Here is a 24,024-nt window from a genome sequence, read left to right as displayed (position 1 = left end):
AAGTCTTGTTGACCTTTTTGTCGTCTCAAAAAGATATTGTAATGCAGTTTTCATTAATTAGAACAGAGCCTCTGCTCGGTGGTAGACCGTAGACCGCGTGGAGAACCAGTGAATGATATGCAGGCTTGAGAGTTGAGGCTGCAGATTGGTCCACCTCATCCATTGAGCCATTAAGATTAAAAGCTGTGGTTTAAATTTGTTGACTCCCTAACTTTGACCAACTTAATGGACCCGATAATTAAAATCTATATAAAAGTTAAAAGTAGAGCCCACACACAAATTCCGCCTCCCGGAACTTGCTCCTGCTTCATAGACTGGGCCCAATTTTAATTGTAACCTGAATAAGTGGTATATGTACGTGTAGCACAAGTGTCTTCACATTTATTAAACCCCTATTATTTATATATATATATTATGTGTACCAAATTCATCAGTTGGAATCATTGGATGATAGCTTATCAACCATTTGATCTATATATGTAAGATATTATGTGTACCAAATTCATCAGATTTGGAATCATTGGATGATAGCTTATCAATCATTTGATCTATATATGTAATATAAATCCGGAAATATAAAATTTCTATGCTGAATATCAGAAGTTCCCTTCATAAATATCCAGGTATATGACTTCTTTGACGTCATCGGGTTTTGTTATTTGGGGAAGGTAAGATTCAATGATCAAGTTTATTATCTTTTTATTAATTTAAATTTTTAGGATAAATTGCTAATTTGTTATATATATAGCCAAGGGCGGATCTACAGCCATTCGTCCCCCCCAAATTTTTTACAAATTTATTTAAAATATACCAGTTCTATAAGTTTGTCTTTCCAAAATAATATTTTTGTCCCATTTTAGTTCTTTTTTTTTTTTAAAAAAAAAAAAAAATAATAAAATAATAATAAAAAAAAATTGTGTCCCCTTTTATTTTATTTTTTCTAGTTTACCCCCTCTTTCAACATAAAAAACCTAAAATACCTCATTCATTTTGTTTCGCTTCTAACCAGAAGCTCAATTTAATTGATTTAAAATTCTGATTGAATATGTAAAAAAAAAAGTTAAATAGTTTGAGTTCTTTAAGTGACTTTTAACCAACTATCAGTTACCATTGTTTTGACTCGACTCTTGGCATTGTTATTTGAAGCTTCAGGGAATTGATAGAAAAAAAAGAGTATACACTCAAATGTATATAAAACATTTTTAGTTTATTTTACTAGTTATTTATACTATTGTGTGTTTGTGATGCCATGAAATTAAATGTAAGACTTCTATGCTTTTATTTGATATAAACACACACAATCATGCATATAATTAAAGAGATTATATCTATCTATATACTTTTGTATTATATAAGTCTATCCATCTCCCCTAAAAAAAAAAAAAAAAAATCGTCCCCCACACCATAGTTCCGCACCTGTATAGCTAGCTAGCTACCACATGAGAAGCAAATATCCGGAAAGAGCTAGCTAGGCATCATCCGACATTTATGTTTTTTTATTAAACAGAGTATAGAAATATCTGTACGTGACAAATTTCCAGCATAAAAAAACCGAATTATCTATTTATAGAAGGTACGAGGTACATGCATGCAAGGATGTAGGGGTTGTACGTGAAAGCATTTTTCATTCCCATTTGAGCTGCTGCTGCTGCTGCGGAGTGGAGAATTGGGAGTAGTGAGTGGGACTAGCAAGAAGCTGTTTCCTGGGAGGGGTGCCTTCAATTAGAGGCTTTGCAGAGTACTCCAGCTGCAGGGGCCTCCCCGTGCCCACCAGAGATGTTTTCCTCGCGCCATGCGAGGAAAGAAGAATTCGCAGCGTCCAATTCAGAACATTTGGTGCAAAAAACCTGTAGAGGAGGAATATATCATACCAGCTTGGAAACTTCACGTATGATTCTCCTTTGCATGCCCCAGATACTATCAGCCTTGCATACTCCTCCATTGATCCACCACTCACATGTACCTAAATTAAACAAAAACATTTATATATGCAAGGTTGTTTTTTATTTTTTATTTTATGCACAGATAACCAGGACATGCCTGATTAGATTTCAAGATACCGTGCAAAACATCCCCCATAAGGACTGGATAAAGTTCAGGCTTTCAACCACGGGCTTGCCCTAAGAAATTGTTTGCACTCAAAGAAGTTGAATAGATGCATGATGCTTCATGAGCTGGGCCGGGGCAGAACTAGAGTTTTATGTGTTGGGGGGACAAAACATCTAGAAAAATATATTTTATTGGGGGGGTGGGGGAATTTAGTGGTTCGGCCTCTGTTTATGAGGTACTAAGACCAACTGATTTACCACTTGAGCCATCCCTCCGATTCACATATATGATAATTAATTATGGTGCCTCAAATGATTTATATATATATATATATGAATTGAAAGGCATGATCGATAAAGAACTTACTTCTCTTTCTTCCTTCCATTGCATCTCAGCCCCCTCCTCTAGCATGAACTTGCCTCCAGTCATTTCACTCCCAATCCAACCATGTGTTGCGATTGTAACTCCAATGTCATCTTTCACTTCGAATCTCAGTGTCTCGTAGAAGTTTACAAGAGCTGCCTTGGCAGCCTAGAGGTTCACAACACAGAAAGAAAAGGAAAGCCAATAAACTCTCTCTGATTAAGGCAATTAAATGGCGTCCAGTCAGGGATGAAAACAGTTTAAACGTGGCCATAAACAAAAGAGACAATGAAAAGGACAAATCATGTTGGCCTCATCAATTATATTGTCGTGTTGAGTTGTGTTGTGTGTGCAAGCATACATTTTGATATGAAACACACGCTTAATCCCACATTTTTAAGAGCATTGAACTAGGTATATATAGCCACTTTTTAAAACCATTAAATAATATCAAACTCTCTAAATATTTTTCTACTTTTAATTAAATATTATTTTTTATTGATTAAACCAAATACCATGAAACTAACTTCAATGCCCAGCTGGGGTATATGACTTCAATTTTCATACTCAATGGAAATCAACCAAGTCTTAATTAATTAATCCATCACCAACTTGCCAATTGTCCTCACATGTGTAATAAAACACCCACACGCCCATCAAAAGTATAATATTCAAACTTATATCTAACCCAATTAGTGATTGGCAATGACTGTAATTTATAATATTTAAGTTGTGTTCAAATAGAGAGCAAAACTACCTAATTAATTATCCTCAACAGAAAAGAAAAAAGAATATATATATATAAAAGCCATGCTTTGGTTCATGATACTCACAGCATACAAACTCATTCTTGGCAGAGGTAACCAGTTCTCCACTGATGCATTAACAATGACTCGACCATTGCTCTGGTGCAGGTAAGGTAAAGCAACAAATGTTGGATAAATATTTCCCCAAAAATTTATGTCCTGCAGGCCACAAAAATGTTAATTAATTACTGTAGTGGCAACTAAGAGCAAAAGTGCACACACTTTGTTAAAAGTAATTAATACTTTGAAGGATTAATATTATTAATTAGACAGAAGCTAGCTAGAACGTGTAATTATTACCAGCAAATGTGGAAACACAGATGTATCAGTCGCTTCCTCGAAGTAGAAAGTATGTCCCAGACTTGCTGTGTTTACAAGATGATCCACTGCAGAATTTGAGGTCAAAATATGAAGTAGTTAAAAATAGATAAAAGAGAATGCGACAGTAATTTTTGTATAAAACACAAGTTTATTTATCAATTCAATTATCCTTACGACTCCCACTATTAATCCACCTATACTAAAAGCCTTATTTATTTTTCTAAGCAAATGGGCAGGAGGGAGCATGGGTCGTGATCGTGGTAACACATGTCTATTGGGAATAGGGGCTAAACTGTGGGAACAATAGGCGTTCCCTTAAACCATAACCTGATCATGCAGCCCTACCAAAACATCAATAGTTCTCAAGGCAACTAATATTAATTAAATTTGTGTAAGTGATTTTTTATTGCGAAGAGTTGAACTCACATTTTAGTACGTGTCCAATTTCATGGGAATTTCCTTAAGATCGACCACTAAACCACGGCTATGGTGAAGAAAGCCTTCTTAATTTATTGATTGAGCAATATTATATATGGCAACATCGACCAAAACCCAAATACACAAATCAGGCAATTCATAGAAATACGATCAAAATCTATTCAAACCAAAATTTTAGAATCGTATAATTGAAAAATTTGTATCAATTATTATCAACACTGCATCTTAATAAGAAGCTGGAATAGCTCAGTTGGCTAGAGCGTGTGGCTGTTAACCACAAGGTCGGAGGTTCGAGCCCTCCTTCTAGCGCTTTTTTTTTTTTTGGAGCATTTTAATAAAATGAAGCAAAAAGTAGCTCTCTCTCTCTCTCTATATATATATATATATATTGGGTGATGATCAGCGACATATAATATACCACGCCCATAGATGTTTATTGTTTCATTGACGAATCTTCTACATTCGTCTTCCTTGACAACATCTGCAGCTATAACTGTGACATGCCTTGCACCCATGAACGTTGCATTCTCACTGATCACTCTCAGCCTACTCTCTCTCCTTGCCACCAACACAAGATTTGCTCCCCTCTTTGCATATTCATATGATATTTGCTGCATTCAAAAACACAACTTTTCATGTAAAATTCAGTCAGATTAATAGCTTGTTTTCTGCAACCTGTGTTAGATTTAGAAAATTACGTACCAATAAATAAAAAGAGAAAAAGAAATTAAGGGTATGTCATTAATTTAATTTACTTATCAAGGAAATATAAATGCAAAACTTGAAAAAAAGAAAGAAAGAGAATTACCTCCCCTATCCCAGAGGAAGCTCCAGTGATAATAACCACTTTATCTTCCATATTTTCACTATTAAAGGACTTGTAAAGCCACTCACAAGCATTGAGAAAGCACAGGGTTGGCCATGCGAAGGCCAGCATCACCAAGCTCGCCGGAGGCACCACCCAATTCAAGACAGAGTTAAACAGATCCATCGCCAAAAAGCTATTTCACCCAAAAAATTGCTTCAGATCGAAACCAGAGAGAAAAGAACAGAAAAGTAGAGTTATGAGAGAGAGATCATGCGGATAAGGAAGAAGGGCTAGCTGTTGGGTTTGACATATAGTGGTAGCCGATCAACACCGTAAATTACATGCAAGAGGCCCCAAAGCACACGTGTTGGTTGAGCAATCTCATGTTATGACGAATGGAGTGTTTTTTGGATTCTCCTGCATGATTTCTGCTCAACTCTGTGCCTCTTTTTGTCCATTGCAACACCCCCTATTATCCACACCTGTCCCCTTTAGTAATTACCCTCTCTCCATCTGTTTACATTTTAAGAAATATTAAGCTACAGTTTATATATATATATAAAAGTTTTAATAATTTATTTTAGGGTTAATAACTTTTTTTAATACTTGATTTTAATGTTTTTTTTTTTTCTTTTCTAGGTTTTATGACAAATATAGTATCTCAGATTTTAAAAAAGACTGAATTATCACGTTCGTTAATTTTTGTCAATCCTCCACTAACGGAAGTTCACGTCATTGCCACATAATTACCTAATATCTCAACACGTGTCCACCTTAAAAAAAAAAAAAAAAAAAAACTATACGTAAATCCACGCGGGTATAACATTAAACTTAAATAAAAAATTGAAATAATTTGCCCCTCTCTCCTCTGTTTCTCCGTCCATTCCTTTGATGCTTTCCATACTATTTTCTCAAGACTCTCTAAGCAATAGATGCCCCAAATACCACGGGATTCCTCCTCTTAATTGCTTTCTTCGTTTTGAATACTTCTTCATATGCATCGAAAACTCACAGCAAGTTCATAGATGGTTCTCACTTTCTGAGCTACGCAGCCTCAAAGGGTATATAAGCATGGCTACAACAATGTTCTGCAGCTACCCAAGAGAGCAAATTGATCCGTCTTGCAAAACAAGCAATCACCCAATTCATTTTCAACAGTTTAATGAGGAAAAGATAAGACTTTGAGCGTGTTTTCCAATGCTTCGACGAAGATGGTGATGGGAAAATATCAGCTTCAGACTTGGGCATCGGCTGGGTCTCCTGGGCGGTGGAGATCTGTTCTTGCAGGAAGCCCAGGTTGCAGTTGAGGCATTGGATTTCGACGGAGATGGTTTCTTGGGTTTGGTCCTTTGGAGGATTTTGTTGGGATAATGGAAGTGGGGGGAGAGATTTTGGAGAAGATGAAGGATTTCAATTTGAGAAATGCTAAAGGCCCAACTTTTTTGCCCAACAAAAGTCCAACTTTTACCCTTTATTTTTTTTCTAAAAAAAACAAAATGAAAAATGGAAAAAATGTCTGAAGCAACCCTATCTATTTTTTGCCTTTCTTTTATTTAGTATTTTTTAAAAAATGAAAAATAGTATTTTTCTTCATAATAATGACATTTTCTTGAAAAAAATGACATTATTATGAAAAAAAATACCAATTTTCATTTTTTTAAAAATACCAAATAAAAGAAAGACAAAAAATAGATAGGGTTGCTTCAAACATTTTTTTTCATTTTTTATTTTATTTTATTTTTAAAAAATAAATAAGGCAAAAGTTGGACTTTTGTTGGGCAAAAAAGTTGGGTCCCTATCATTCCTCTTTCAATTTTTTTTTGTTTAAGTTTAATCTTATACCCACGTGGATTTACCATTTATTTATTTATTTATTATTTTTTTAAGGTGGACACGTGTCGTGATATTACGTGATTATGTGGCGATGATGTGGACTTTCGTTAGTGGGGGATTGATGAAAATTAATGGAGGTGGTGATTCGGTCTTTTCCAAAATCTGAAGTACTAAATTTGTCATGTTTTAAAATCTAAGGAAGAAAAATAAAAACATTAAAACTCAGATACCAAAAAGGTTATTGACCCTTTATTTTATTTGTGTACGATTTTATATTTTATATTTCTTAACTAATCTTTGCTTTGAGAAATGCTAGAGAGCCAAAGAGTAGGAGCCATAATTCTTTCTAAATTGGCGTGACAAGAATTTTAAATTTAATTTTTTTTTTTTTCATTTTAAAATTTTTGCCACGTCAATTTGGAAAGAATTCTGGCTCATTCTCTTTGGCTTTCTAGCACTTTTCCTTCTTTTTTTTTGACATGTTCGCATAAGAGGAGGAGAAAAATTCATACTAGTGACATTCACTTCAATAGACGTGATCTCAACCAATTAAACTACCTCTTGAGGACCTAACACTTCTCCTTTTCCTCAACCTTCATATACATTTTTTTTTTTTCATTAAAATCAACAATTAATTATTCCTCATTTACTTTCAAAGTTGGTGTACTTGCTTGTGGCGGAACTAAAAGTCTTAATTTGAGGGAGCAAATTTTTTTTTTTTAAATATTGTGGATAAAAATAATTTTTAAGGTCTATTTTATAAAAATTAATAATTTTTTTTTTTGAAAGAAATTTTTTGTCTGACCACCTTAGGGCCCAAGGGCTAAGGTTGTTATGCCAAGAGCAGAACAAAAATATTTAGTTTTGGGAGAGTAAAAGTTAATTTTTAAATGTATTTTTTTTTTACCACCCCTTGGCTTGGAGGGGTTCTGCCCATGTACTTGCTAAACCCAGCCGAGAAAGAAAAATGTTACTCAATATTCTTTGAGTGTTAATTTTTTTTTTTTTTTGTGCTGTTTTCATTGTTTCTTTTTAAATAGTAGACATAAATGTGTTAAACAGACCCAAAAAAAAAAAGAAAAAAAAAAAAACAAAGGCGTGGTCCCAACTCATCTTAGTTCATGGAATTAAAAAATAAAAAAATATATAAATAAATAAAAAGATGAGGTGGAAAGGGAAAACTAGAAATAGAAGTGCGTCGCACATCTGCAAAATCTGTTTGGAAAGCGGTCGTACTATTCTCCTCCCACTCTCCCCTGTTTCTGTGCGGCTCTACCAGAATCAAAACATTCCCATTTCTTGATTGTTTTCTCCTTTAAATAGATAAAATCCATGTTCTCTCAAGCCCTTTCTCTCTCCCTTTCTCGAGAGAGAAAGAGAGAACTGGGTCAGCCAAACAGCCACCAAGCTGTCAACTCCCGAAACCATCGTTCTTTCGCATTTTTAGGCTCAACCCACTCCCGCAAATCTCTCTCGTGACCCACATTGCAAATCAGACCAATCTCCAATACCCATAATTTTTTTTTTTCATTTTTTTTTTTGGATTTTCCATCCATGTCCTCTGTTTCCTTCCAATTAACTTGAACACTTTTAATTCATCGTTCAAGTACCGGAAACACCTGCATTAAGAACATTTGTTTTCTTTTTCTTTTTCACATTTTAATATTTTTCATGTTCAGTGCAGGGTTTTCTGGTCTGGTTGTTTCCATTGTCTAATTTTGACATTGTATTCTTGTTTGTCGCTTTTTTTTTTTTTTTTTTTTCTTTTTCTTTTTTTAATTATTATTATTTTTTTATTGTAAAATTTAAAGTTTCAATTTTTTCTGAAACATTCTTTGTCGCATACACCCACATTTTCTTTAAAAATATCGAAACTTTGCCAGTTGCAAGAGAATTCTGGGGCTTGTGCTGCAATTTTCTTTTGTCCCAAGTTTCTGGGAACCTGAGGTTAATCAGAACGCAGAGCATAAGGTGCCGGTTTTCATATCGAGTATAATTGATTTTTGAGCACCCAGATTGAGATTTGAGGAAATGTTGATTGGCTGAAACTGGAAGCTCCCCCTGGGAAAAATGTAGGTGTAGCCATTTAATTAATGGTTGCGATTTTGCGAAGGGGCTTGTTGTTCATTTGTAGAACGTTCCGAGCTGGGAATATGGGCTGCATTTGCTCCAAAGGAGCCCCTGACAAAGTTGATGAGTATGAGAGAGAGAAGGAGCCCAACAAGTCTTCGGTTCAATTGGTGGCTCCTGCTCCCTCAAAGAGACAAGAGTTTGTAGTGGAGGTTGGACGGGTTGATGGCTCATTGGCCTCACAAGCGCCTGCCAATGCAGCAAAGGACAATGAAGAGAAGAAAAGGATGGTTGTGCAAAAACCAACCAGTGGCCATCACCAGAGATGGGCAACAATGGATTTGGGATCGAGTAGAGAACACCCAGAAATGTCTAGGATAATTAGCATGCCCAATGGTGCCAAAGGAGAGCAAATTGCGGCCGGGTGGCCGTCTTGGTTAACTTCAGTTGCAGGAGAAGCCATCAAAGGGTTGTTGCCTCGACGGGCAGAGTCTTTCCAGAAGTTAGACAAAGTTAGTTCTCTTTACATATTACAATGTCTTCCCTTTTTTGATTATGTTGCTGATATGTGATCGTTTCGTTTCTTTTCTTTTCTAGATATAGCTTTCTTTTTTGCTCTGAAAGAATGGTGTTGTAATGGTGTTTGATCAACTTCTCTGTGCCCCTGCAATTATTAAATATCTTTAGCTATATTATGGAGAAGTACAATGTTATGCTCACACTTAAAACAGATTTTAGCATCACAAATATCATATAAACCAAGAACTATGATTGAAAAGTTCTACTTACTAATCATATATCTGTACTATTTTCTATGAACTGCATGATATTTTTGAGGAATAATATCTGTTATAATGTGATAATTATGAAAGAAAAACGAAATTAGTAGAAGAGGACAAATTTATTTTTATTAACGTGATAAAAAGAGTTATATGCTCGTTCAAAGTCTTATATATTAATATTCAAATGGGGTGCTTTTAATGCAGATTGGACAAGGAACTTACAGCAGTGTATATAAGGCTTGTGACCTTGAAACTGGAAAAATTGTTGCAATGAAGAAAGTTCGATTTGTAAATATGGATCCAGAAAGTGTCCGTTTTATGGCTAGAGAAATCCATATTCTGCGTAAACTTGACCATCCAAATGTTATGAAGCTTGAGGGATTAGTCACTTCAAGAATTTCAAGCAGCTTGTACCTTGTCTTTGAGTACATGGAACATGACCTTGCTGGGCTTGCAGCAACACGTAGCATCACATTTACTGAACCACAGGTACCTTCTCTTCTAGCTTTCACTTTTAAAAGTTTGAAGCGTATCCATTTTGAGTATGATTTCTCAATGCATTGGGTGTTCAGGCCGAAAAAAGTAAAGATATTGGGTGGACTTACCAGATGCACCAGGGGACTGTAATTTACCAAGCATTTAATCATAGACATTTCATGGTTCATTAAAAGCATTTCCCATCTCTATTTCAACAATTAAAAAGCGTTAGATGAATTTACTTTAAAAAAAAATAAAAAATAAAAAAAGAAGAAGAAGAAGAAAGTAGAAGAAAAAGAGCAAGAACACCAGTGGAAATGGACAACCAGAAGAATCTACAAAGCCATATTGTTGTTTTGATTTGATTTATTCTGCCCAGGCATGTGTTTCACTGTGATCAACATGACCTTGTTTTGATGGACTAAAGTCATTTTTGGCTGCCCAAAGAAATGAGTGGAACCACTTTTTCAATCAATACCCAAAGCTGGAATTTTATATGGACTTGGCATCCCTACTGGTGCACTTACTTTGTGGTCTGCAATTTTCTTATCTGGAAAAGATTGAAATAAATTTTACTCTCACTTATTCCATTTAAGTTGCACATTCCTTTGCTTGCAATAATGCTAGTCTAAAATGTATTTGTGTGACGGGCTTGCAGATTAAATGTTATATGCAACAATTGCTTTGTGGCCTTGAGCACTGCCATAGTCGTGGTATCTTGCACCGAGACATCAAGGGTTCGAATCTTCTGATTGACGATAATGGAGTTCTTAAGATTGGAGACTTTGGTCTGGCCAACTTTTTTGAGCCTGATCAAAAGCAGCCATTGACTAGTCGAGTGGTAACTCTGTGGTATAGAGCACCTGAACTTTTGCTTGGTGCTACGGAATATGGAGCTGCTATTGATTTGTGGAGCACTGGTTGCATCCTTGCAGAACTGTTTGCTGGGAAGCCTATTATGCCTGGAAGAACGGAGGTAATCTCCTTATTGATTACATTAGTTGAATCTTACACATACTTCGTAAGGTGTAAGGAACGTCATTGTCTATGCTCATTATGATTTCCTACTATATGTAGCCATATGCCTCCTAATCAGAGTTTTCTCTGGTCTTACAGAACTTGTGTCAATATAGTAGTATTCACAAATGCGTATCATTTCTACTTATAATTTTTTTTTAACTAGTTGTCCACAAAATCCTGACTATTACCAGGTGGAACAAATGCATAAGATTTTTAAGCTTTGTGGATCGCCCTCTGAGGACTATTGGCAGAGATCAAGATTGCCTCATGCAACTAGTTTCAAACCTCAACACCCTTACAAGCGTAACGTTTTTGAGACGTTCAAAGACATTCCTTCTTCGGCTTTGGCTCTTGTTGATAAACTCCTTTCAGTAGAACCAGATAATCGAGGATCAGCTGCTTCTGCACTTAGAAGTGAGGTAAATTTGAGTTTCCCTTTGTAACTCTTAGACCTTATGTCTTACTTGGGATATTATCCTAACCTCATTTATAATTGTGTTGGAATTATTGGATATACATTTATGGTTTTATTTTTTCCATACCAGTTCTTCACAGCAAAGCCCCTACCCTGTGACCCATCAAGTTTACCGAAATATCCTCCAAGCAAGGAGTTCGATGCCAAGCTTCGAGATGAGGAAGCAAGAAGGTATGCTATTTGAGGGCATCATCTCTCTCTCTCTTAGATACAGAAAGAAAATGTTTGATTCTTTCATCCATGAATAGCTCAAGCGGTGACTTAATTCCATTACTTCACTAAGATGAACATACTCTCTCAAATTGTAGTAGGAGTGACTTGTAAAATATCAACTACTCCCATCTTAAAATAGTCTACAACTAGTTTGTCTATGTCATAATTTTGGTCCACTCTAAAAATACAAAGAACCTTTTAACTTCTGTCATCATATGCATTGTGATACTGTCTTCTTTTACAAGTAAAAGAATCTACTAAAAATGATACCTTTCTTAAATATGCTTTTCCAAAGTGAACAATTTTTATGGGATGTAGTAATTAAAATTTAGGGAAAAATACGTTTAGCCCCCCAAACTTACACCACCCTGGCACTTATACCTCCAAACTTTACAAAGTGACGCTCGACACCCTCCAATTACCACTCCTGTTACAATAAACACCCTCTGTTAGTATTTTATGTCAAATTGGATAGAAAATCTGTCTCGTTGACCATCATGAATTTTTTTTACTTAAAACTTTCCAAAATGGCCCTAAATGGCCCTAAACGAAACCAAACCACCCCAATAGGCTGTGGGTGCGGTTTGGCCACCCTCCTTTCCATTTCCAAGTGTGGATAAACTGCCCCCACAGCCTATGGGATGGTTTGACCACCTCTTTTTACAATTTCAGGGCCACCCTTTTCTTTCTGAGGTAATCGACTATGGAATTGGTTCGGCCATCCCATTTCCATTTGCTGAACCACCCCTACAGCCTTTTGGGGGTGGTTTGGCCACCCTCTTTCCTTTTTTGGGGTGGTTGAACCAACCCCACAAACCCTCTTTCCTTTTTCAGAGGTGGTTGAACCACCCCCACACCTTTTCATTTCTGGGGTGGCCGAACCACCCTCACCCCATAGCTTATGGAGTGGTTCAGCCACACCTTCAGGGGTTTTGTGAATAATTTTTTGAGGAAATTTTGGCAAAGCAATTTTAGCTAAAGGGGCATTTTGGGGATGTTTTGACCAAAAAAGTCATGTGCAGGTCACTTGACACAATTTATGTCCAATTTGATGGAAAATGCTAATGAAGGTTTTTGTTAACCATAACAGAGTGGTAATTGGAGGGAGCTAAGTGTCACTTTTTTAAAGTTTGGAGGTATAAACTGACGTAAGTTTGTGGGGTTAAGTGTATTTTTACCTTAAGTTCATCAAATCTTATACTTGAGTCTGACAATGTTACTTGGGGACCTTAAAATTAAGGGTTCTAGCATTGTCTAAACACAAAGATTTGCCAGCTTCTGTAATATGCTGATAACATTCTAGCACCTAACCAGCAAAATGTGTCCCCACCTGGTGCTGGTAGATGAGTCGCCATCATAGATTAACACATCCCATTAAGCCTAATGATGATTTTTCTGTTTATTGTACTTTCTAGCCATAAGTTTCTCTAATAATTTTTTTTGAATTGGTTTATGTTCTTTAATATCTCTATTTGGTTCTCTCCATGTGCCACGATTACTTAAAATTGGAATTTAGGGTCGTATACGCTATCTCATATACTTGTTATATAAGAACTGCAATGAGCTGCCTATTGTAAATATTGCATTTTTATTACTATTAGAAGGTATATCTTTCTCTCCTCATATATCCAAGTAAAATGTTGTGCCGTTGGGTGCATTAGCCAGTGTATCAAATAGGTGTAACTGAAACTTCAGTATTGTTGTATACTGCATTGTCCCAAAAGAGTTAGCTCCTGCATATAAAAATGCGAAGAAACAAATAGAAAAAGGTGTTTTGAAACTTGTACAAGACCATATTTTTAAAGCTGCTTGGCACCATATATGTGGCTTTGGCTTGGAGACGTTATTTGCATAGAAGCCTCAAATGCAACATTTTCCACAGCTTGAATGACAATCTTTTTCCATACGTTTTATTAAAATTTCCAGAGGGTGCTGCCTTCAAATTTTTTTTGGGCATTGCACTAATGCAATTTTGTTTGTTTATTTTTTATTTATTTTAAAAAATTCAGGCGGAAAGCTGCAACTGTAAAAGGACATGGTCCTCAATCTGTTCGAAGGGGTACCAATGCAGTGCCAACACCAGAATTCAATGGCCAGGGAGATATTTCTTTGAAGGTACTTTTTGAGGTTGAAAGACGCCTATTCATTATTCTTGTACTTTTCATTTCTTTAGCCTTCACTCACATGGCTAACTTAAACATGGAAGGGACAGTCAAATCCCAAAGCCTCGAGTCATAAGTACGATCCCCTGGAGGATGGTGGGTCTGGTTTCCTGATGGAGCCGCCTAGAGGAGGGAGGCAGAATGGCCTCTCTAGTTCTAGTTCAATGGTGCACCCCTGTGCAGTAGGATCATCATGGAATAAGACGGCAGCCCCTGCAAGAAACAGTGGAGAGTCACAGGTGCAGAAGTCTCACATACCTCAGGCAGTCCCTGGAAAAGATCCTGGAGTGGTAAATAATCAACTAACTCTTTCTGCTCACATCCCCTTCTTAAGTTTACTTTTTCTCACAAGTAAAAACTGTGGACCTGAAACCTAAACGGGACTATAATAAGAATTCAGTAGCTTTCCTCTTCTACTGATAAATTATTATTCATCCAAAAAAAAAAAAAAACTACGTATGACAACATTCCATTTTTTTGAAATTGTGGTGCCTTATGCAGTTAACGAATTTTCTCAATATTTTGACGATTTACTAATTTCTTTTTAAGATAACACTGTTAGATGTTTGTATGCATCTTCCATTCAATGTGTTGACCTTTCATTACCTCTACTGCAGCAAATAACTATTTATCTTACCCATGAGAGACATGCAAAGGTTAGGAATATGAACTTAGGGCTTTTCTCATATCCTTTTTTTTTTTCCTTTTTACTGCGTACATATTATGCAGTGATTGAAAGTTAATGTGAGCATTACAGGAAACGAAATCATGTTCTTCCCTTTCATGAAGCATTAGATAAAAATTTAGTAAATTGATTAAAGTATATTAAGACATTATTACCCCTTCATGATGAATATTCTCAATCAATGGAGCATCCTAAGAGGGCAATATCAATTTAGTAATAGAGATGGATTGATATAAAATTAGATTTTATTGAGAGGAGAGAGCAAACAGAAGAAAGACAAGGGAAATACAGAAGTATAATTGACTTTTGAACCCCATTCATTATTGATGGGATTTGAACCAAAGTTCTTTGAGATTTTGTGTTGTTCAAGCTGCTTATTTAGTTCTATTGTTTGGCGTGCTTTCCAAATGACTTATTATGATGATGATTATAAACATGCTAGACATACATATTTAACACACGTCACATTTTATTTAACCTGCTGAAGATTGTTTTCCAATATTGTTTATTTTACTCTTTTGTATGTTCTTTTCAAATTACTGCTTCCTGTTGTACATTAATTTGGTGATGTTCACTTATTCCCGAGTATTTAACAATACTTCCTCTCCTTCTTTAATTGCAGGGATATGTACCAAAGAAGAACAGAATCCACTACTCTGGACCATTGATGCCCCCGGGGGGAAACCTTGAAGACATGCTCAAAGAGCATGAGAGACAAATACAACAGGCTGTCCGTAAAGCGCGCCTTGACAAGACCAGGACCAATAAAAACTATGATAATTGCCATTCAAGAAATGTCTGATGATCCTCAAAATATGAAACTCATGTGCCTTGGTGGGTAGGGATTCTGTATGTATGACCTAGTTGTTCAGCTGACCAGTGAATGCAACTTGCAAACCAGTAGGAAACTACTTTCATAATCACCACATATTGATAGATATAATATGCCACTAAGGTTTAACCTAGAATGTTGCAGAGGAAAAAGAAGAAAGAAGAAGAGAAAGAAAAGAAGTCATTCAAGATGGTTTGGAAGGGTCTGGGCATTTCTTTCATTGCTTGGACAGGATGGGAAGGCGGTTGCTTTGTATAGTGGAAAGGTTTTGTTCAGTGGAAGTCGGTATATATTCATTTTGTATCTAGTGTTTTTTTGTTGTTGTACTTACAAGATGGAAAGATACACAATCTTTCTGTCGAGCTTTAGTCATTTTGCTAAGCTTGCAACAATTTAAGGCATTAGTTACTGGTTTTTGACAAGTAATAATATCTTAGATCTTAATTTACGTTTTGTTGCTTATCAATAATTAGTAATTAATAGTTGAAAGGGTCCAAGGGAAAACATTTAAAGATATTGGGAAATAATTAGTAATCAATATTGGGAAATAATTTAAAGATACTAGGAATCATAAAACAGAACCTTTGTGAGAAAAGAACCATTGAAGTGCAGCTAACCCATTGAATCATGACTGGGAGAGACCCCCTTTGTAATCCTTTCCCCCTTCCCCCTTTTGCTTAAACAAACAAACAAAACACCAAAAAAAAAAAAAAAAAAAAAAACCCATTGAATCATGACTGAGTTATTAAAAACAAAGAAAATGACAATCATCCAGGCTTTCTTTCTAAATTCTAGGCTAAACTTTTCGAACAAGTATTCTCTCATGGTGACTGCAGCTGATTCAGATTTGAGCAATTACAAAAAAAATAAAATGCATGACTATAAAAATGCGATTTCTAATTGCTTAACTTCTTATCAAAGGCGTAACCTAAAGAGTGTCATTACATACAAAACCATATATTTCAAGGTTCTCTGATTAGAAATAAAATTAAATAAAACAAAGAAAAGAAAAAGCGTAAAGAAACACAAGGAAGATCTACTGATCAGATGCCAGAGAGCTTTCTGTACAATTGGCTTTACTTGTACTTCGATTGCATGATCCGCTTCAACTGTTGGATGGGTTTTGGTTTTTATTTAGTAAGCATATCCATAGGCTCATCTAATAACTACATATCTTGCTTAGGCTTCCGGCTCAATTCTGAGTAGTGACCACCCATTAGCTGCAAAATCTCCTCCCACAAACCCTCTGATGAAGAGTCTGATAAACCCCCACTAATCAAATTTGAGCTGCAAGCCGCCACATACCAGTAATCGGATTCAATCTCGTCCCTCAATTGATCCAGTTGCCAGCCGGCATAACCAACAAAGAATCTGAAATCCTGAGGCTTAAGAACACCCTTCTTTACCAGCCCTGCAGCCTCATCCAAACTGTTTCGAGCACCAAAGCACAGGCCAGGGATCACCTCTTCAAACCCAGGAAGCTTTGGTTTTTCCCCGGTTTTCAACAAGAACATGCTCGCTTCAAGAGGCCCGCCAAAATGCAATGAACAATCAGAAAAAGTGGTTGCAAGATCAAGATTAGTGGGTTTCATGTGTTTAATCTTTTTGTGAAGAGGGCGGTTGATGACAACACCAAATGGGCCTTCTTGTGGGTGTCTGGTTCCAGATCTGAGAAGGAGAACAACAGTTCTTTCAAAGGTTCGGACTCCATCAAGTTTTTCTGTGGCAACAAGGACACAGCCAGTCTCAGGTACTGGAATAGGATGAGCCCATTTAAGGCCAAGCGATTTGGACTCGTGGGGTTTCACGCCCTCGTTGTGAGTATCAGTCTCTACCTTTTCTGCCTGCAAAAATAATCATTCAAAGTATAAATTTTAAATTCTAGGAAAAATACAAGAGTAAATTTTACAGCTTTATTTTTTTTTGATAGGTATAAGATATATTACATTGAGGGGCATTCCGAGAAAAGAGTCTGTTTAAAAAAACCCCAGACAAATACAACTATAAGCAGGAAAATGGAACATGATTTTCAACTATCCTTGTCATTGCTTGTTACTGATACCAGCATTCCACATCTTAGACATGGAAAGTATTTCAAATGCATTGGCAAAAAGGAGAACTAAAGGAGGAACTGATATCTCCCAAAATAAGCACCTTAGAGTTCAACCTCATTTATTAACTTTGTAACCCGTGCACATCACAATTGTAAACAGGTTGATTTGCACCAGGCAGCATGACTGAACAAACCCCAGACAAATACAACTATAAGCAGGTAAGTATTGACCCAACAACCCAGCACAGTACCAGCTCATAGGTCATGTCAGAAAATCTTTCACAAACTTTCCAAATATCCCCCTACCCTCATCTGGAAGGCTGTGATTATTACCAATAAACCAGACAAACCCATGACATATAGGAACCAATCAAATACACAGATTGGCACTTCTAAAAAGCTCTTATCTCACCACCTTAATACTAGCATACTGCATTGAATAAAACACATAATACCTTTAGGACTTTACACACGATACCTTTCATTCTAGGTAGGCAACAGCTATACAATATAAGTCGTTCATGAAAGCAATACATCACCTGCTCCCGAGCAAATAGATTAGCTCTGAACTCTCTCCAGTCCAATTTTATACGTTGAGATTTGTTGGAAGCAGTATCATTGGATTTGTTTCCATCAGAAGAATTATTCTTTTTCATGCCATCTCCTTCTGGAATAGATCGATCACCATTTCCTGTATTCATTCCATGAAGATACAAAAATAAATTTTTATTTATTTGCACATTTTATACTCAATTAGAAGTTTTAAAACAACAGAAATAGGTCCGATCCTACTCCATATTCAATGAGACTCCATACCAAATGACAGTTAACATCTAACACCATTACAATAAAGTTCCTTTTAGCATTGAAGAAAAACACATTCTGATTTCCAAAGTCGAAAACCTTGAATGAATTCTTAAGAACAAGCAGAAAAAAAAAAAAAGAAAAAAAAAAAGCCAAACTTTAATTATCCTCGATCATTGTTCAAGCTCTCTCAATCATATCTTTGCACATGGAATTTGTCACTGATGAGAAAAAAACAACATAAATCCTCTGGTGCAAGCTGGATGTATTGCCTTGATAATACAGAACTCAAGCAAGGCCTAGGCATACAGTTTTAATTGGAGTCATTATCTAGCATGCCAATGTAACAACCAAACACTAACATGTCAAATTCTCATTTGGTGACCAAAACACATCTTCTTTCCAAAGTGGTGGAGCACATAATTGTTTTCATTGGAAAAAGAATTATCTTTCAGAAAGCAGAATTTATTTAATTAATGAACATATTAAAAATGAAATAAATGGGTTAAAAAGATCATGGAACAATGATTTGCATCTGCATCGAGTGACCATTAAGCATTTTCAAAATAAAAATATGCGCTGTTGCTATTAACCAAGACATTAGCATTCCTACTTGGGAAGACAGAAACATTTAGGGAGAAAACAAAAACCATAAATGCTTTGAAACATATAATACAAAAACTCTAGATATGATCCCCACAGAACAATGATGTTGACCATTGAAGAAGTAACAACCAAATATATCAACATGATCAAGGACGTTTATAATAGACTATTACTACCATGTGAACAACTAGAGGAGAGAAGGAGAGCTTCCATTCACAATAAGCTTACAACAAGGGTTATATGAAGCCCCAACATTTTTTATTAGTTGCTGAGGATTTACCAGATGAGGTCCCTGGTATGTGCTGTTTGCTAACCGTGCAGTTACAAAACTTGTATTTGCAAGTCTAACTTACTGTTAGATTTTAAGCTAAACTTGTATACTAAAGAAAATCCATACAAAACGAGGCCGAAAAAAAAATAAGAAAATAGTATTAGAAGATGAGCAAGAGCTTGCGTAATTTTTTTGATAAGTCGTGTAAAATTTAGTAGAAAATGCGTAAGGCGTCCTAAGTACACAGTCAATATACACATGAGGCTCCAAACGAACAGAAGATAACCCAAACGAGACAGCAAGAGCTTGCGTAAATTATTTCTAAGAAAGGATTATTGATAAATACCCCCAACATAATTATGGTAATTGAAATCATGTAGAGAAGTGTTTCCAAATACAGAGTGATTGATTTAATACCTACTAAAAGAAAGAAAAGATTAAAAGCATCCATAAATCCGAACATGCTTTATGATATATAATATTAGCAATGAAGAAAGGAAGGTCAATAATTGTAACTCAAGTAAAGTTTTTTAACAAGGATAAGTCAGACTACATAAAAAAATAAAATATAAGACATGAACACATTGATGATAAGCAAAGTAGCATTGATAGTTAATAAGTCTGAGAAAGATGGCTAAGATTGTTTAGTCATATGCAAGAATCACCACTGACTGCATGTAATAGGATTCATGCACAAGGTGCCACAAGGACAACAAGAAGACAAAACTGTGCAATATAACAACAAAAATGTGATGCTATATGGAAGACCCAACCAGGGGGAGCACAGGAGCAGATTGCTTATATAGACACAAAACAATCTTATGAAAGCTCCACCTATAAATATCACATGACTATTAGAGAAAATACAAGCAGAGCTTTTTTCTTCATTTCATTCTAAAGCCTTTCTTCCCAAATGATAGAGGAAGTTCTGGTCCCTCTTTTGAGATGGTTACTCAAAATCTTACCCAATTGATGGCTCACTGCATCTTCTGAATATTATTGATTATATTTGTTTGTGCATTCATTTGTAATCAAAATTGCCTTTAGAAACCAGCTTTTCCAATCTCGTCAATCACATACGAATACAAAGGATGAAGAGAAGTCCAGGGTAGGGAAGAATTACCAATTGATTTGTTAAAATAGGTCTCATATACAAAAATGCTTCAAGTAAAGCCAAGCTATAAGCTATGTGAAGAAAAGTATGATGAGCTAACTATCTAGAAGCCGATGCAAGAAAGTGGCACAAGTCACAGCCTACTACAAAGGGCCTTTATATAGACATAAAAGCTAGGAAAGCAAAACCTTTTGCATTGATGTCACACAGAATATCAGTTGCCTCTTCATATTATAGAAACTCTCAAATCCAGCCTTTTGGACATTTGGCAATGAGATTGAAGAAATCTATAAAAAGCAGATAACAAGTTTCAAAATACACCCAAAATCAACTTCTCTACACCTTTTGAGATCAGACTAAACATCCACACACGTGTATATAAATATACATGTGTGTATATACACAAATACACTAACCCAATAAAAACAAGTTTAAATGAGTTTTGATTCTTAAAACTCAAATCATCCAAATTGAGTAAACTGTAATCCGTGGCTTTCAAATGTCTAAATACTATCATGTCAAGTTCTTTTGGGCAATTGAAAAAAGCAATCTACAACTATCCCTTCTGCTTCAGGAATACAGAGCAAAACCATGTTCCGTCATTTGCCCCTATAAAACATCATGTCTACACATTAAACATTAACCCTTATAAATTAAAAAAAATAAAAATGAAAGAAAGTAGAAATGACGAGGAGCTTGACCATGTAGTACAATATTCAACTCTCATTCTCTCAGGTTAAGTTAAACTAATATATCTGGCTAACCATTCAACCTGGACATGTTTATTTCGGGCAATTTGGAACATCTGAATCAGACTTTTTCTGCCGCAAATAAATGAATTTTCCACCCCAAGGGATTCAAAAAAAAACCTTCCACCTTCTCATCAATCCTCAATGCTAAATACATACTCAATATTCAAAAAATGTAACATTTGTATCGTATTCTATATCTATAACACTTAAACCTTAGTAATAAACCACCAAATTTGTCTGCTAACATCTTAATCGTCAAACCAATATAATCATTGGCTCTTATATTTAACAACCAAAAGGAATTATTGTGTTCCCATATCATCCTACTGCCTCTTGCAAAATTGAACGACTTCTTTTTGTGAATGATCTCGCGTGCAGAAACAGTTCCAGTGGCATTTTCTTCTAGCTCACACTCCCTCTGACACCCAAAAGGCAACGTTTGTTGTCGGGCTCCTTTCAAACATAAAACTCAGACTTTGCAAGTACTCTACTTTATGGCTTATGGGTCTTTAACATTAATTACCACTTCTATCTTCCAAAGTAAGCAACCAGACAGAACTAAAAGTCAACCTTAGAAATGTCAAACAAAAATCAGACACCATAAGACCAACCAAGCTACAAACACACACACAGATCAAACCGAATCAAAGCCAGAAATGACACCAAAATCCGAGAATCCCAGGAAACGAAATCCACAAAATTGCACGGGAACTCCAGCGCTGCAAAATATTGAAGGAAAAAAAAAAACCCCCGCATACCGGAATTATCGTGATTCTTCTTCGCCATAGCTCTGACAACCAAAGAAGAAGAGCAAGCCCTGCGCCTCCTCAAAACCCTGATCTCAAAGACCCCGCAATCCTCAACTCTGCAAGAGGAATTGGCTTTTCTTCCGAGGCAAGAGGAAATGGGTTTCTTGGGAAACGAGCTTCTGAGCAAGAGAGGGGTTTGGGTGGAGTTCTTGACGTGCACGGCCCACAGATCCATCCCTCCTCCACAACGATTTTCCTGGAAAAATGGACTCAAATTTTCCCGGACTCTCTCTCTCTCTCTCTCTCTCACGTTGGAAACGATGGGAAAGAAAAAGAAGGGTGAGAAATCCTGTAACGGATATATATATATATATAAAAGAAACAAAACACAAACACAGAGAGAGAGAGAGAGAGAGAGAGGGGAAAACGAGAGAAACAGAGAATATGCCTATTTTAACCGGATTGTGTAGTGCGAGTCTGTATGGGGGATACTGACGAGTTTGAGTGTGCTCCTTTATTAAAAAGTGCGCAGCGTGGGCGCACGTTAGCAATGCTTCGTGTGCATAGCAGAAATTTGCGCCGGCGGGTAAACACTGAGTCAGTAACGGGTAACTAATTATCCCACGCTACACTCCAAGACCAAGTCTGTCTTTCTTTCTTTATTTTCTTTTTGTGTGTGTGTGTGTGTGTTTTTTTTTTTTTATCATCTTTCAATTCGACTTTTTTTTTTTTTTTTTATCCGATAGTGGGTGTAAAACGACAGTTATGTGAAAAATCACTATTTGTTTACCTCGTTTTAGGGCGGATTGTAATTCTGATTGAATGGTCAAATTCAATAACACCATCTTCTTAGCAATCCAGCCTTCTTCCTTGCCCTATTTGATAGAGAACGACAAGATTAGATACAATGATAGATATGGCTATTGTAAAGAGTTAGGATTGTTTATTAAGTTATCTAAATTTTATAGAAATTCGGACAGCTTAAGAGAAGAGTTACCGAACACACTTATATTAAGTAATTTAGGATGCAAGAGCTACGTATTTAAAGGTTAGTAAGTTTTGTAACCTCCTATCTTAGCCGGTTCAAATTTCATAGAAATTCAGATAACTTAATAATAAGAGATCTCCCATATTAGATGTGATTATTCTTTGACGGTTAGAAAACCTATTTAAGATAAGAGAGTATTAGAGTTTTCACCTCTAACTGTTTGAAGACACTCTAGGTCAAGTGAAATTTCTCTTAATTTTAATTCCTTGAAATGAGTTCTCCTTCTTGATGTGGTGATGACGGCCTCAAATGTTTGTCATGTGGGACGACTTGTATCTCACTTGTCGCAACCATGCACACACACCCCAATATTGTATTGATTGACCAATATTGTATTGATTGGCTTGTCATTATATATGAAGTAATCTAATGATCAAAATAATTATTTTTATGTTCCCACTTACCAAACAAAAACTGAATCCGATTGTGTTGGAATGTGACTTTTATCTGGTCAACAATTAGGATTAAGGGTCGTCGTCATCATCATCAACATATGGAGTTCGATCTCACATGTCCATGATCCATAGCAAAGTTTTGTTGCGATGTGCATTAAGTTCTTTGGAGGATTGTTTAGTTTGTCTATGGTTCACATCCTCTTGTAATTTTTTTTTTCCTAAGCAAGTACAAGGAGAAAGTGAGAGGAAAAGAGTAAAACATATTAAAAACAGAAAAGCTTGTGGGGGCAGCCTAACAATGACCTTAGTAAAATCAATATAGTGCATTAAAACCCTGGGTCCGCATTAAATGGTGGTTTGTAAGGACAATCCATAGGTGTATCTGTTTCAAATAGCACCTACTACAAAAACTCGAGAACCACAATTGGAAGAAGAGCATCTAGAGCCATCAAAGAGGAGCACCATCGTGATGTCTAGTAAGAGAGGTACTCGACATAATAGGCTTAGTTTGAGATTTAGGGAGAAGGGAGTGGGAAAGCTGTGGGTGGATGTGAGCCCAAAAGGAGCATACGTGGCAGCGAAGTGTGAGGCACACGTGCCCGCTCGGGCAGCACAAGGTGTGCACACGCGAAGGCAAAAGAGAGAAAGATGACGCAGTAGATTTGGCTTTCAAGTTGCAGACCAAAAAAAAAAAACAAGAACAAAAAAATAAAAGCTTATTATCAAAAAGTCAAAAAGATGTATCTAACTTTCATTGGATTGCATCTTGGATAAGCAACATTTCTAAAATTGTAATCTATTCATATTTAAATAAAATAATGCATATTTGTTCAATTCGTAAATTGTTTGAACATTTGTGCGTTTAATTTCAAGTTTCAATGTTCTTAAGAGGTAGCTC

General features: G+C 36.0%; 3 protein-coding genes and 1 non-coding gene across 4 annotated transcripts; 2 read left to right on the top strand and 2 right to left on the bottom strand.

Moving 5' to 3' along the window:
• Positions 1-1,448: 1,448 nt before the first annotated feature.
• On the bottom strand, positions 1,449-5,072 carry LOC132182555 (11-beta-hydroxysteroid dehydrogenase B). Its single transcript, XM_059595835.1, has 6 exons — positions 4,786-5,072; positions 4,396-4,588; positions 3,519-3,604; positions 3,246-3,377; positions 2,416-2,580; positions 1,449-1,963 (listed from the first exon to the last, which is right to left on the bottom strand). Exons 1-6 carry the CDS (start codon positions 4,966-4,968, stop codon positions 1,625-1,627), a joined length of 1,098 nt encoding a protein of 365 aa, XP_059451818.1. The 5' UTR covers positions 4,969-5,072; the 3' UTR covers positions 1,449-1,624.
• Positions 4,213-4,286, top strand: TRNAN-GUU (transfer RNA asparagine (anticodon GUU)). Its single transcript has one exon. It is a non-coding gene; the product is annotated as a tRNA-Asn (tRNA).
• A 3,645-nt stretch (positions 5,073-8,717) lies between the features above and the next one.
• LOC132181092 (probable serine/threonine-protein kinase At1g09600) lies at positions 8,718-15,599 on the top strand. Its single transcript, XM_059594157.1, has 8 exons — positions 8,718-9,200; positions 9,675-9,959; positions 10,606-10,923; positions 11,159-11,386; positions 11,513-11,613; positions 13,665-13,770; positions 13,868-14,107; positions 15,125-15,599. The coding sequence occupies exons 1-8, from the start codon at positions 8,772-8,774 to the stop codon at positions 15,302-15,304; spliced, it is 1,887 nt and encodes a 628-aa protein (XP_059450140.1). The 5' UTR covers positions 8,718-8,771; the 3' UTR covers positions 15,305-15,599.
• A 615-nt stretch (positions 15,600-16,214) lies between these two features.
• On the bottom strand, positions 16,215-22,177 carry LOC132181332 (uncharacterized). The gene is made up of 3 exons (XM_059594510.1): positions 21,693-22,177; positions 17,927-18,078; positions 16,215-17,178 (listed from the first exon to the last, which is right to left on the bottom strand). Exons 1-3 carry the CDS (start codon positions 21,916-21,918, stop codon positions 16,501-16,503), a joined length of 1,056 nt encoding a protein of 351 aa, XP_059450493.1. The 5' UTR covers positions 21,919-22,177; the 3' UTR covers positions 16,215-16,500.
• Positions 22,178-24,024: the final 1,847 nt, after the last annotated feature.

Source organism: Corylus avellana, chromosome ca5 (assembly GCF_901000735.1).
Source record: "Corylus avellana chromosome ca5, CavTom2PMs-1.0".
In the NCBI taxonomy this organism is placed as follows: domain Eukaryota; kingdom Viridiplantae; phylum Streptophyta; class Magnoliopsida; order Fagales; family Betulaceae; genus Corylus; species Corylus avellana.
This window is presented reverse-complemented; position numbering and strand designations above follow the sequence as displayed.

Bases quoted from the DNA above. Each gene is read 5' to 3' on its own strand.
- LOC132182555 (XM_059595835.1), bottom strand. From the start codon at position 4,968: ATGGATCTGTTTAACTCTGTCTTGAATTGGGTGGTGCCTCCGGCGAGC. The intron at 4,589-4,785 runs GTAATTCTCTTT...TTTTGAATGCAG, and splicing joins CTTCCTCTGGGATAGGGGAG to CAAATATCATATGAATATGC. The intron at 3,605-4,395 runs GTATATTATATG...CAAATTCTGCAG, and splicing joins AATAAACATCTATGGGCGTG to TGGATCATCTTGTAAACACA.
- LOC132181092 (XM_059594157.1), top strand. From the start codon at position 8,772: ATGGGCTGCATTTGCTCCAAAGGAGCCCCTGACAAAGTTGATGAGTAT. The intron at 9,960-10,605 runs GTACCTTCTCTT...ACGGGCTTGCAG, and splicing joins TCACATTTACTGAACCACAG to ATTAAATGTTATATGCAACA. The intron at 11,387-11,512 runs GTAAATTTGAGT...TTTCCATACCAG, and splicing joins CTTCTGCACTTAGAAGTGAG to TTCTTCACAGCAAAGCCCCT.
- LOC132181332 (XM_059594510.1), bottom strand. From the start codon at position 21,918: ATGGATCTGTGGGCCGTGCACGTCAAGAACTCCACCCAAACCCCTCTC. The intron at 18,079-21,692 runs GTATGCGGGGGT...GAATGAATACAG, and splicing joins GAAGAATCACGATAATTCCG to GAAATGGTGATCGATCTATT. The intron at 17,179-17,926 runs GTGATGTATTGC...TTATTTTTGCAG, and splicing joins ATCTATTTGCTCGGGAGCAG to GCAGAAAAGGTAGAGACTGA.